Below are 15,000 nucleotides of genomic sequence, written 5' to 3' on the forward strand. Positions count from 1 at the left end.
TATGTCTGAATTTGGCTTGAATTATTCTAAAGCGGAGCTAAAATCTTGATGGCTAAGCATTTCCTTCTTTCCTTTTCTCTCTGTGATTCTTACAGAAGTGGAGTGTGCATTGTATTTTCTTCAACAGACAATTACTGTACCAATAACGTTCCTGTAATGGGCTTATTGTGCACTTGCTGCAACACACACAATCTTTGAGTTTCTCATAACCCCGAATAAATCCCAATGTTCTCTGAAACTGGGAAAGCACAATCATTTCCTCTGCTTTAGTGTCGCAGCTTCAGGCTCTCGGTGCTCATCAGTGTTTCTGTTCCTTTATAATCAACAATCTGATTATTCCTGCATTTTACATGAAACACTGTTCTAATTATGCAAATTATTCTGTTTACTATTCATCATTTCATCCATCCCTTATATTTTCTGCTTATCCATCCATCCATATTGTCTGCCTTTCCATCCATCCATCCATCCATCCATCCATCCATCCATCCATATTGTCTGCTGATGCATCCATGCAGCCAGCCATCCATCCATCCATATTTTCCATCCATCCATCCATGCATCCATCCATTCGTCTATATTGTCTGTCCGTGCGTCCATCCATCCATCCATCCATCCATCCATCCATCCATCCATCCATCCATCCATCCATCCATCCATCTTGTCTATCCACGAATACACCCATCCATCCATCTATCTATACATCCTTCTATATTGTCCATCCATCCATCCATCCATTCATCCATATTGTCTGTCCATCCGTCCATCCATCCATCCATCCATCCATCCATCCATCCATCTATCCATGCTTCCATATTGTCCATTCATCCATCCATCCATCCATCCATATTGTCTATCCATGAATACACCCATCCATCCTTCTATCTATGCATCCTTTCATATTTTCCATCCATCCATCCATCCATCCATCCATCCATCCATACATACATAAATCCATCCATCTTGTCTGTCTATCCATGAATACACCCATTCATCCATCCATCCTTCCATATTGTCCATCCATCCATCCATCCATCCATCCATACATACATACATACATCCATCCATATTGTCTGCCCATCCATCCATCCATCCATCCATCCATCCATCCATCTTGTCTATTCATTCATCAATCCATTCACTCATCCATCCATATTATCTGTTCATCCATTCATCCATATTGTCTATCCATCCATCCATCGTCCATCTTTCACTGATTTTTCTGTCAAACAGATTGTCCAAATAAGCAAAATGCTGAGTTTATCTTATCTTTTCATTGCACATTTTCTTTATGATCTTGTAATCAGGGAGAGGGAGAGAGAGAGAGAGAGAGAGAGAGAGAGAGAGAGAGAGAGCAGCTGCTAAGCCTGAATCTGTCTGTCAATGTCACTGTCCGGCCACAGCAGATGCAAAGGGGCATCAGGTCTCCGTCGACACACCCTCACGAGAACAAGAGTGTGTGTGTGTGTGTGTGTGTGCGTGCATGATCGCTTCGGTAAGAGAGATAGATGGTGCAATAACTTGTGATTGTATGAACGCATGACTGTGGAAATGGATTCTGACATTTTCCTGTATCGTCTGAAGCTTTGAGTTTAACCTTATTTTTTTTCCTTTTGTCAGCTTTTCAGCGCTATATGATGGCTTCATCCATCCATCTGATGCTCTTTCACTCGGGAAAGAAAAGTGCGAACAATTGCAGTCGTGACCTTATAGAGCTCCTTCCACCTGTTCTGACCCCTGAAAATGACAAAGTCGGGTTTATTCCGTCAAATTAAATCATGTTTGTGACTCAAATAAAACAAGTTACATTAATTCAGGATGCATTTATCTGCAGTAGCTCAAGTCCGTCATCATTTTAAACACTCATATCACTTTTAGAAATGCTCTGAAATCCAGTATACATGTTTAGAAGGACATAAGTGCGCATCAATTATTTTAATTGTGCAATTGAGATGTTTTAACCTTCTGCACTGCAAACCTGTAACTAGCATGCATATGCCATTAGATACACACTCTTCAGAACAGCAAGCACTTTTAACTGATCACTTAGATAATGTTTGCATCTTGTCGGACCACAAATTGTTTGCTAAATCTGACTACGATGTCATTCAGGGTGTCTTTAATTAGACGAAAAATGATTCACACGTTTAATTACCTGTAAGTTTGCTTTTAAGCTCAAAGTCGACTTCTGAGGGACAGACTCTGAAATCACTGATTAATAAAGTCATCTGGAATGGCGAAGAAAGCCTTCATGCAGGAGTTCATCAAGATTCTTTGGGTTCATCTTCAACGCCTCCTCCTTTATCTTACCCCAGACATGCTCAATAATGTTCATGTCTGGTGACTGGGCTGGCCAATCCTAAAGCCCTTTGATCTTCTCTGCTGAGAAGGAGCGCTATACTGCTGGAGAATTGTCCCTCTCCTGTGATTTGTAATGGGCAGCACAAATGTCTTGACACCTCAGGCTGTTGATGTTGCAGATCTCCCCCATACTGAATGACCCCCAAACCATGATTTCTCCTTCACCAAACTTGACTGATTTCTGTGAGGATCCTGGCTCCTTGAGTGTTCCAGTAGGTCTTCTGCAGTATTTGTGATGGTTGGGATGCAGATCAACAGGTCCAATTGGCTACAGAACAAACCACTGTTGTCCAATGACTTGCCTAATTAGCATAATTAACCGAGTTAAGCCTTCAAACTGCACTCTAAGGTGAATACTCTCTTGCAAAATGACTAGTAAAATATTATCTACTATCATCAGGGAAATCAGTTATTAGTAATTAGTTATTAAACACCTCACAGCAAGAAGGTCGCTGGTTTGAGCCTCGGCTGGGTCAGTTGGCATTTCTGTATGGAGTTTGCATGTTCTCCATGTGTTCGCATGGGTTTCCTCCGGGTGCTCCCGATTCCCCCACAAGTCCAAAGACGTGATACAGGTGATTTGGATAGACTAAATTGTCCGTGGTGTATGAGTGTGAATGAGTGTGTGTAAAACATGCTGGAAAAGTTGGCGGTTCATTCCACTGTGGCGACCTCAGATTAATAAAGGGACTAAGCCGAAAATAAATTTTATGAATTAATTGACTTTTAGCTAACAATTTTGCCTGCAACTGCATGCTTATTTGTTATTTTATGCATGAACACACACACACACACACACGCGCGCGCGCACACACACACACACACACGCACACACAGAATATGCAAGCTAAATGTATGCACGAATAATCGGAAACACTTTAAGCAACATCTCTCAAACAAAGAATCCTCTTTAAGGTTAAAACACAGCGCAGATCCTCCCTTTGACCTTCCACGTGTCCTTTACAGCCTGCTCCGGAACAGAGCCCTGTGTACTGATCTGAATCGGTCGCATTGGAATCGTCGTACGTGAGAATTAAATGTCAATGAAGTCCTTTTGATTTGGACTCGGACGAGACATTTGTTCGGTGCGTCTCAACACACCGCGGACTATTATTATGCAAATGAGGGCGACTTCAACATTTCCGCCTGTGTGTTTTTTTCCAGCTGATGTCAGCAGTTCTCCAGAAGCCTCGGTGCACGGATGTCCTTCTCCCATAAACACGTCAGGTCGCCGTGGGCTGCTGGGAATGTCAACTGCTGTGCAACAGTGTCCTACATACACACTGCGAGCGGGCTGGTAGATACTGTTACACACACGTGCGTGCACATGAATACTCCGGTTAAATCAACCTACGGGTCACGCATTTAAAAATCGCACCCATTTTTTCATGAGGAAGACTGTTTGATTTGTCTTTGCTGATTTAGCTGGGATGCATATTTTTATGGAAAGTCAAAAGCATGGACAATTAAATATATGGACATAAGTAAAAACAACGCTTAAATGTGGAAGACTTTTTGGGCCTGTACTAGCTTCTCTGGCTGGCAAACTTTGAAGTTAAATCAAATTAACCTTAAGAGTGATTTGAATTTACATTGTGTTAAACTGACCTAAATTAGCTCGTCTAACTTATAAAATTAGGTTAGAACATGATTAACTTATTAAACTAAGTTACAATAACATAAAAAATATATACTGTCAGAAGTAATTGGCCATATCATATATATATATATATATATATATATATATATATATATATATATATATATATATATATATATATGCTATTTTAAAATTAGAATACTTTTGTATATTAATATCATTATTGTACCATAAAAATAACAATAACGGCATTTTGTCTTGAAATTGCGACTGCAGTCATTAATTTTTTTAGTTAATCTTTATTGATCTTTTAACATCAAGTTTATTATAATTCTAACATTTTTATGCAAACATTAATATTATTATTGCTTTATAAAATTACACTCTAAAAAATTCTGGTTGCCTTAATTTTTAAATCAAATTAACCTTACGAGTCATTCGATTTTATGCTATGTTAAACTGGCTTAAAACAGCTTGCGTAACTTATACGATAAAGTTATAACATGATTAACTTAATTTATTAAGCTACAATGACCTAAAAACATAAGCTGTCAGGACTAATTGATCATATAATTTTTACAGTGTATGTTTGTGTTATTCTAATTAATATGCTAATTTTGATTTAAATATGATATGTGGTCAGTATAAAAAATGCAGTTTTGTTCCTTTTTAATGCTTATTTTTAAATATTTAATATATAGTTCATTTTAATAGGCTAGTTCTTTAATAACACGCTTTTTACAATTCTAGCATTTTAAGATAAATATGTTGATATTATTATTGTATTATAAAAGTAATGGTTTCTGTATGTTTTCTTGAAATTGCAACTACAGGTTATTGATTTGTTTAATTTTAAACAGGCTAGTCCTTTAAAAACAAGTCTATTATAATTATAATATTTGTATAATAATTTATTCATATTAATGTAAATATAAATATATATATATATATATATATATATATATATATATATATATATATATATATAATTATATATATATATATATATATATATATATATATATATATATATATATATATATATATATATATATAATAAAACTATTTGTGTATAACAATAATAATTTCTGCATTTTGCTTTGAAATTGCAACCACAGGTTGTTTATTTGTATGCTTATTTTTTCCAAGGCTATCTCTTTAAGAACAAGTGAATTGTAATCACATTGATTTGTTAAATATCAGTATAAATTAAATCAGTATAAATGATATCAGAATAAATTATCTTTCTTTCCACTTCTTAACCACTGTGCACTTTAATGGATTTTTAAAAAGAAAGGTTTAGGAAATTACCAAAGGTACAAGACTGTATAGTGTTACATTAAACTCGCCCACTCTTATCGCCTTCTGGCATAATTATGCATTCAAGTTTATTCATTTATTCTAAATGGCACCGTGCAATTAACTCTCTATTTGACAGAATGTTTTCTCTCTCCCAGACATGTACTTTAAAGATCATCTATCAAACCGGAGAACGCAGAGAGAGCATCAAACTTGCTGAAAGGATTAAATGAGAAAACGCACGAGAAATAATGACTCGAGTCTCAACAGGCACCAAAGCAAGGAGAACGCCATCTCCCCGAGTCTGAATGTTTGGGAAAATGACAATCCTACTGCGGGACGTCCTTATTCGTCCCATTGAAGGAGTGAACAATGAGAACACGATGTCAGACAACAGTGTGTACTACAGCTCCAGGATCCGCGTTAATTGCGGACATATGGCTCCTACTGGAATCATTGAGGAAACGGACCTTCTGGTGCCCAATTCGTGTGATTTGCATGAAAAGAAAGCCATTGGTTTATAGACCGTGATGTAAAAGAATGACCTGAAAGCCTGAGGCCACTGCCAGTAGTTGATGTAGTGGTTTGCGTCAATAGCGGTGCGCGAACGCGCGGCGCGGGAGGGCAGATTTTTAACGTGGCGAGAGCGACATGTACATGTTGCAAATCTCAAGCAAAGCACACTTTTCTTTTTATCCAAAAATCAGCTTTGTTATCATCTAAATTAGTTTGTTATTTATATCAAAAATAAATAGTCTTATAAATAAAAACGAACACATATTTGATTATATATTACATGAAAAATGCACGGAATATATATATATATAAACCCCTGTGTGGCTCTTGTCTCGGGCTTTGGTGAAATTTCCGGCGAAGGCGTGGACGTCAAACAACGTCATTAAGCCATCCAGTTCAATGTTGGTCCCGGGAGATTTTTTATGGATTAAATTAAGTACTTCCATCTTCATTTCCCACCTGATCGCAGCCATATAAATCCCAACAGCTGATCAACAGACTTCAGAAAGCCCGACGCCTTCAGACGGAACAGCTGGGAGATAAAGAGAGCGAGCGACGCGCACTCAGCGGTTTCACTGTCCTTTCTGTGTCTTTAGGGGTGCAGAAGCAGATCGGAAACTAGAGGACTAGTTAGTTTAAACTTAACGCCCGTACCTGGAAGATAAAACCGTGGTGAGGGTCTCGGAGGAACTAAAGAAAGAGAGAGAGGGGAGAGAGAAAGAGAGAGAGAGAGCGCGCGCGCACAGCGGAGCGAAGCTGTCCAGTGCTGAACGCGCGCCGCCGCAAACGGGAGCTGTCCAGTGCTGAAGTTGCATTTCTGCCGAGAGCATCGCGGCGTCGCGCTGCATCAACACACACACGCATTCAGGGTCTGCCGATACCCTGCGCTGGCATCTGAATCTCGGCATTACCGAGGAGAGGAACGACACTAAAAGAAGCAAATAAAAATAAATAAATAAGAGAGACGTTTTTGTTCTCCAGCGTTGCACTTGCATGAGGAAACGATTCGACCGGCGGACGAGTGTTTTCTCCTTCAGCGTAAAACATGCCAAGGTCTTTCCTGGTCAAAAAGGTGAAGCTTGATGATTTCTCATCCTCTGATCTTGAGAGCTCCTATGGCAGATCCAGGGCAGACATCAGCCTGCGCTTTCACGAGAAAGGTAATTATTTCACACCGCTTTAAACGCAAGGGCATGTGCATGCTTATTGACGCCTGATGGCTTTAATCGTAACCTCGGCGCTGACCCGCGGTCACACTGCGTTTCTGTCGAGTCGGCACATTTCAGGTGTTGCGCTCCTCCGAGCACGCATTCGACTCGCTTTAAGGCGCGTTTGCTGTAGAAAAACGCAGCGCTAGCAACAAGTACTTGACGTTCGCACCGAGAGTTATCAGAATTATCCACGCGCGCTGTGCATTAACGCAACGCTTGATCATGTTTCACGTCATTATTCACGCTCTACATAACCCGCGCGCGCTTGCATAAGCTGCCGTTTATAGAATATTCATGCATGCCGTCTTATTTTGGGGAGTCATTTCGACCTAATTCCTGCACAATACCAAAGCCAAGCACTAATTGAAATGGAGAAAGCTGTTGATTTCTTGCAGAAATTAATAAATAACTGTGGCTTTGTGTTTTTTTTTTCCCAAGCCTACATCAGTGACTACATGACCCCGGCTCCGTATGATGGAGAGAGCGACAGCGGCATCAAAGTGCCCTCTCCGGGACCCATCTACGACAGCATCCACAGCGATTACGGAGCGCCGGACTCGGATCAACCGGACAGCCCGCAGTCGGAGATCTCGTCAGGCTACATCAACGGAGACACGGCGGTCAGCGAGGGGTACACGGTGGACGCCTTCTTCATCACGGATGGACGCTCACGGAGAAAAGCCATCAGCAGCCCTAGGACCCTCCAGAGGCACACGTGTAACGAGTGCGGAAAGACCTACGCCACGTCTTCCAACCTGAGCAGACACAAGCAGACGCACCGCAGCCTGGACAGCAAAATGGCCAAGAAGTGCCCGACCTGCGGGAAGGTTTACGTCTCCATGCCGGCCATGGCCATGCATCTGTTGACCCACGACCTCAAGCACAAGTGCGACATATGCGGGAAGGCCTTCAGCAGGCCGTGGCTTTTACAGGGACACATGCGCTCGCACACTGGCGAGAAGCCCTTCGGGTGCGCACACTGCGGGAAGGCCTTCGCTGACCGCTCCAACCTGCGGGCGCACATGCAGACACACTCGGCCTTTAAGCACTACAAGTGCAAGAGATGCAACAAGACCTTCGCTCTGAAGTCCTACCTGAACAAGCACTACGAGTCGGCCTGCTTCAAGGGAGCCTTCGCTCCCCTGAGCCCCATGGAAGTGTGAAGAAAACACCGAGGATTAATCGCATGTACCTTAACTTCTTTCTGTACTCGCTGTTCATTCACCCCAAAACTCAGAGGACATTGAAAATGTCTGTGTTTCTCTCGAAAGGTCAAACCTTTTCTAAGTATTGGATAATATTGTACTGCTGCCAGTGGCCACAAAAGTGTTCAGCATCGAGGTAAAACTATTTATTCATTGACTTATTTATTTATCTATTTATTTGTTGATTTGTTTCCTACAAACGGTGTAAGTTTGCACTTTAATTTGTCCTTCAGTTGCCAAGCCTTCGTCATCAATATGCCAAAGCATTTGCCACTTTCTGAATATCTTATTTTTTTGGTTGCCACTTTATTATTAGAAATTTGTTGCATGCAAAAAAAAAAAAAAGAAAGAAAAAGTACTACTACTACTACTACTACTAATGGAATCTATGCCAATTTTATGAAGCTTTGGATATTTCTGCCAAAACCTAGATAGCATCCGTCGGCAATATTTCTGGGGAGTCATGATGAAGAATAGAGCAATAATGCATGGTATTTTTAAAAGCTAAAGCGAGTAATAACTATAGCCTTTTTAATCACGATTTTATCCAATACTATCAGTAGTCATTCAGAAGTTAAATATCAGGGAAATGCCAGAGTAGTATTAGCGGATACTTCCACGGGATGGGGTGGGGGGAGCGATGGGGGTAGGGTCCTTTTGTAAGTGGTTATGCACTGCCTGCCTCTTATTTAATAACGTAGTTTTTAGAAAGTAGGATGGCTCTGGATCATTTGCGACTGTGCAAACGCTGTTGTAGGAGATCACACATGCTGCTGCATCACGGACAGCAGACCGATCTTTGAAAAGCACTTCTTTTTTGAAACGACGACAACAAAGTAAATAGTAGCACAAAACCTTAGCAATTCAGGTAGACAGGCCTTGTATTAGTCGAACCTCTGTTTTTGTATATCACGGACAAGGAGAACAAACTGTTTAATGCAAGACGCCTTGTAAATAATCCTTTGGAACTGAATATTTCTACAAGCTGTGTAAAGAATCAAATGAACTTATTTCTGGACTTCTCTTCCCTGGGTTTTTTTCCCCCCAGCATTTGAACAATGTAAAGCACAAAAGCGAAAAAAAAAAAAAAAACCACACCGGGCATTTTCTCACTTCATAATAAAGAACCAATAAGTACCTGCGTGTTTGTGGTCCTGTTTGTTTGAGCTCAAACCTGCTGACTCAGAGGCTCCAGAAAGTGTGCTGTGACGTCAGCCCGGTGACGCGACGTTTGTGGTGCATGATGTGTCAGAAAGCCACTCCGGTTTTTCCTTCCGCAGGATTCAAAGCATGCTTTCATCTCAATTAAATCCTTGACTGACGCCTTTGTTACACATGATTGAATTTCATCCGCATTGTGTTCACAAGGAGCTCTTGAGAGAGGAAAAAAAAAAAAGCGAGCATACGATCAAAGAGAAGGATCCCATCCTTTCCGGAAGGATCCCCATATGCTTTAGCAGTTGCGTTATGGTGCTTACAGTAGAGTTTAATGCAGTTTTGCAGCGGTAACCTTGAGACATGAAGGAATTTGGCTGTCAGCTTTCTCCAGATCCCAGCAGAGTCCTTATCAAAAGCGCTTCAGAGTGGCTCCTGCTGACTGAGACTGAACAGCAGATTCATTAATGGAGCCTCTGCTTTTACATATAAACACCAGACTCGTGTCCACTGCTCAAAGCATGCAAAGAGAAACCTCATTCAATTTGATCTGAATTCGCTGAATTCCTCTTCGAGGTCAATAATTGTGAGAAATCGTGCAACTTTCTGGACCGCCACTTTGATTAAACTTGACAGTAAATGAGACCCTGCTTTACGTCTATAGTCTGATGCAGTTTAAGGTAATAATCATTCATTCATTCGTTTTGGGCTTAGTCCCTTTATCAGTCCGGGGTCGACACAGCGGAATGAACCGCCAACTTACGATTCACCGCCCTTCCCATCACTGGGCCACATCCATTCACACACACACACACACATGCTATGGACAATTTAGCTTACCCAATTCCCCTGTAGCAAATGTGTTTAGACTGTAGGGGAAACCAGAGCACCCAGTGGAGACCCAATCCAATGTAGGGTCAAACTAGCAACCTTCTTGCTGCGAGGTGATTGTGCTACCCACTGCGCCATCGTGATGCCTAAGGCAAAACTATTCAAACATTTTATTCTTTTTTTTTCCCAAGTGATGTTTAATAGATGGGTTGCGACTAGAAGGGTAAAAACATTTGCTGGTTGAGTTGGCGGTTCATTCCGCTGTGGCCACCCTTAATTACTAAATGGACTAAGCCAAAAAAAGAAAGTGAATGTTTAATAGAGCAAGGAAATTTTCAGCAGTGTTTGCTGTAGTAGTTTTTCTTCTAAAATCTTATTTCTGTTAATTTTGCTGAATTGATTGATTAATTTATTGATTCATTCATTCATTTACTTGTCGGCTTAGTCCTTTTATTAATCTGGGGTCGCCACAGTGGAATGAACCGCCAACTTATCCAGCATGTTTTTTATGCAGCGGATGCCTGCAAGCCCGCAACCCATCTCTGGGAAACATCCACACACACTCATTCACACTCATACACTATGGACAATTTAGCCTACCCAATTCACCTGTACCGCATGTGTCTGGACTGTAAGGGAAACCGGAGCAACCGGAGGAAACCCATGCGAACGCAGGGAGAACATGCAAACTCCACACAGAAATGTCAACTGAGCCAGCCGAGGCTCAAACCAGCGACCTTCTTGCTATGAGGCGACAGCACTACCTACTGCGCCACTGCGTCGCCTAATTTATTGATTTATTTATTAATTTTTTTTAAGGTCAATATTATTAGCACCCTTAAAGAAATTATTTCATTCTCCAATGACTTGCCTAGTTAACCTAATTTAAGCCATTAAACTGCATTTTAAGCTGATACTTGTGTCTTGCAAAATAACTAGTAAACTATTATGCAAACTCATCATGCAAATAAATAAATAAATTAGTTATTAAAGTTATTATGTAAAAAAATGTTTAAAAAACTGCAATTGGGAGATATTTGAAAAAGAATTTAAATATTCTACAGAGAAAGGATGCAGGACGGGTTTTTATTGATCTAAAATTAAAGGATCGTGATGAGTTTATCTACATGGTTAAGATGCAGGAGGGAAAGATATGAAAATACATGAATGGTCAATACAAAAAAAAATAAGAGACGTACTTTTATATTAGAATACTGCGCATTAGTGGAGTAGTAGGTAGTGCTGTCGGCTCACTGCAAGAAGGTCGCTGATTCGAGCCTTGGCTGGGTCAGTTGGTGTTTCTGTGTGGAGTTTGCATGTTCTCCCTGCGTTCGCGTGGGTTTCCCCCACAGTCCAAAGACATGCGGTACAGGAGAACTGGATACAGGCTAAATATGTGTGTGAATGAACGTATGTGGATGTTTCCCAGAGCTGGAAGGGCATCCGCTGCCTGAAACATGTGCTGGATAAGTTGGCGGTTCATTCCACTGTGGCGACCCCAGATTAATAAAGGGACTAAGCTGAAAATGAATGAATGAATGAATACTGTGCATTGATGAAAAAATTTAACGTTTGCTGTTAAATGACTCAGATTATAACATTTTTTGTTCTTCAATAGACCATTTAAGCAGATTTAAAGCAGAAATGGAGGTTCTTGGTGGTTAATTTAGATATTAAATGCACAAACAAATACAACAAAGTTAATACCCATGACTCATGATGATACGTCATTTGAGGTTAAATATTATTACCTGCGATCCACAACATTGACAAATGAGTTTTGCCTCATAGAGTGTGAATCTCCTGTTGATTATAATGACGTGTGCAGGGCATGGATAGCGTGAGATGAATCTGTGTGTCGTATTGTTCATCAATATTTGTTCATCAACATTTTTGGAATTGTCAATCGACTTCACAGATTCCAAGGTTTTTACGTCACAATACACATGCAGTAGATGCACATGGATCAGATTTGTTTTGTAAAGATGCTCATTTGCTGAACTTGTGGATTTAAGTAACTGGCAACACTTTAGAATAGTGATTCATTAGTTCAGGTATTTACGAACATTAAGTATGAATCATCTTGCAAAGCATTTATTAATCAGAGTTCAACAGTAACTAATGCATTATTAAGATCCACACGTGTACTTGTTAATATTAGTTAATGCACTGCGAGTTACTATGCCCTAACGTCATTTAACTTGAATAACATCAACTAACGTTATCAAAGATGAATAAATACTGTAATAAATGTATTACTAATTGCTTGTAAATATATGAACTAACATTAATAGTGTTACCAAGTAATTATGTTTAGTTTCTTGCATATTGTCCTAACATACTATGAAGAACCATGGGGTTAAATTAGTTGGTTTTGTTTTACTAAAAGAAAAGGGATTATAAAAATCACCAAAGTCCCCATTTTTCAGATAAAAAAAGACCTTGTTAAATGTTTTACTGCTGAAAAAACACAATCTTGGAGGACCTGCGGATGAGGATTTCATTTTTAGGTGCACTGTGTCTTTAAGAAAGTGAGCTGAGTTTGATTTCACGCTGATTTAAAATCATTTTAGGTTGCATCAAAGTTTTTTGATACTTCAAAATGCGCATTAACACAAGATGATGGAAACCGGCTGGTGATGTCATCCTGCAGCAGACAGGTGGTTCAGAAAAGTGGAGCGGGTTATTGCATTCTGAATGATTCACAAGAGCATCAGGAGCATGCGATACCAGCTCAAATGAGTTTCTGTTGACTTTAATTGAAGGTGTTATTGATGCAGATCTGTGTGTGTGTGTGTGTGTGTGTGTTTTTTTTCTGGGGGTTGGTGGGGGGGTCTTATAATCTTCATTTGGTCCCCAGAATTACAGTAATAACATTAAATTCTGACCTTGTGGGGACATTATTTAGTCCCCATAAGGAAATTGTTTTGGATTGTTGGGGGAAGGAGTCTACTGAGTCTACCATTGAAATGGCTGCACAAGTGTGTGTGCCTTGTACTCTTTATTTGGTCCCCCACCTTGTGGGGACATTTTTATTTCTTGTTTTTGGTCCCCATAAGGAAAATGTCTCATAAATCACTAAGAATGAAGTACTGAATATGTAAAAATGCTTATTTGGGTATATATATATATATATATATATATATATATATATATATATATATATATATATATATATATATATATATATATATATATACATATATACATATATACATATATATATATATATATATATATATATATATATACATACATATATATATATATATATATATATATATATATACATATATATATACATACATATATATATATATATATACATATATATATATATGTATGTATATATATATATATATATATATATATATATATATATATATATATATATATATATATATATACATATATATATATATATATATATATATATATATATATATATATATATATATATGTGTGTGTGTGTGTGTGTGTGTGTGTGTTTGTACAGAAAAGAATAAGTATGTCTATTGGAAGTCCCCATAAAGTGCGTACAGTGATATGTGGTTTACAGGGACACAAAGCTGTGTAATGACATGGATATGACTTAGTTGTACTCTATTAAGGTGGTTCACATGTGTGTGTGTGTGTGTGTGTGTGTGTGTGTGTGTGTGTGTGTGTGTGTGTTTGTGTGTGTGTGTGTATGCCTTGCAGTCAATATTTGGTCCCAAGAATTATAGCAATATCATTACATTTTGACCTTGTGGGGACATTTTTTGGTTCCCTTAAGGAAATCTGCTCATGAACACACATAATTAACTATTTTGAAGTTGAAAAAAAGCCGATTGTTGGGGAAAGAGGACAGAATAAACAGTTTGTACTGTCTAAAAAATATCATTCCTTCTATTGGAAATCCCTATAAAGATAGCTGTACAAGTATGTGTACAGTCATATGTGGTTTACAGGGACACAAGATTGTATAATGACATGGATATGACTTGTACTCTATTAAGGTAGTTTACAGGGTTGTGTGCCTTGTATTCTTCATTTGGTCCCCAGATTTATAGAAATGCCATTACATTTTGACCTTGTGGGGACATTTTTAGGTCCTCATAAGTAAAACGGCTTATGAATCAAACAGAATGAAGTATTTAATTGTAAAAATGCTGATTGTTGGGGGAAGAGGACAGAATATACAGTTTATACAGTATAAAATGAGTATGTCTGCTGGAAGTCCCCATAAAGATTGCTGTACAAGTGTGTGTGTACAGGCTTATGGGGTTTACAAGTCCTTTTTTAAAGTGGTTTGCAGGGACACAATTTAAAATGCTTGAATTTGTCACAGTAAAGGGTTGGGTTTATGGGGTAGGGCCATATAATAAGCAGTTTTTACTGTGTAAAATACATTATGCCTATGGTGTGTCCCTGTAAACCATGTATACAAGTGCATGTGTGTGTGAATGTGCATATCTGTATGCGTGTGTGTGTGTGTGTGTGTGTGTGTGTGTGTGTGTGTGTGTGTGTGTGTGTTGCTCCACCAGAATGACTCATGAACATTAGCAGACAAAAGGCTGAAGGAGCATCAGAAACCCTGCGGTCTCCAGCATCTCTCCAGGATGACACACAGCCCTCCGCGTGTTGAGTAATACCTCTGTGACTTTCCCTGTGTCTGTTCACAACCTCCAAACCCAGCACACGTGAATCACTCGGCTTACACTCAACCCATAACACTGCTGGAGTTTACATCGCATGGGATCAGTCGGTCCGCTCAATATTAGACTCAGAATGCAAGCATGAGGTCATGTGGATGCTTATGTGATTCTTTCATCGTGGTCTC

At 39.3% G+C, this 15,000-nt stretch overlaps 1 protein-coding gene and 1 long non-coding RNA gene across 3 annotated transcripts in view; one reads left to right on the forward strand and one right to left on the reverse strand.

Moving 5' to 3' along the window:
* The window catches only part of LOC137488455 (uncharacterized), a 141,588-nt gene that overhangs the window by 46,290 nt on the left and 80,298 nt on the right, over window positions 1-15,000 (reverse strand). The gene's annotated exons all lie outside the window — the stretch shown is intronic.
* scrt1a (scratch family zinc finger 1a) lies at window positions 6,309-8,537 on the forward strand. The gene is given in 2 exon segments (NM_001113601.3): window positions 6,309-6,936; window positions 7,426-8,537. Coding segments are annotated over 2 exon segments (840 nt in total). The 5' UTR covers window positions 6,309-6,821; the 3' UTR covers window positions 8,151-8,537.

This window comes from Danio rerio, chromosome 19 (assembly GCF_052040795.2).
Source record: "Danio rerio strain M-AB ecotype USA chromosome 19, GRCz13ab, whole genome shotgun sequence".
Classification (NCBI taxonomy): Eukaryota; Metazoa; Chordata; class Actinopteri; order Cypriniformes; family Danionidae; genus Danio; species Danio rerio.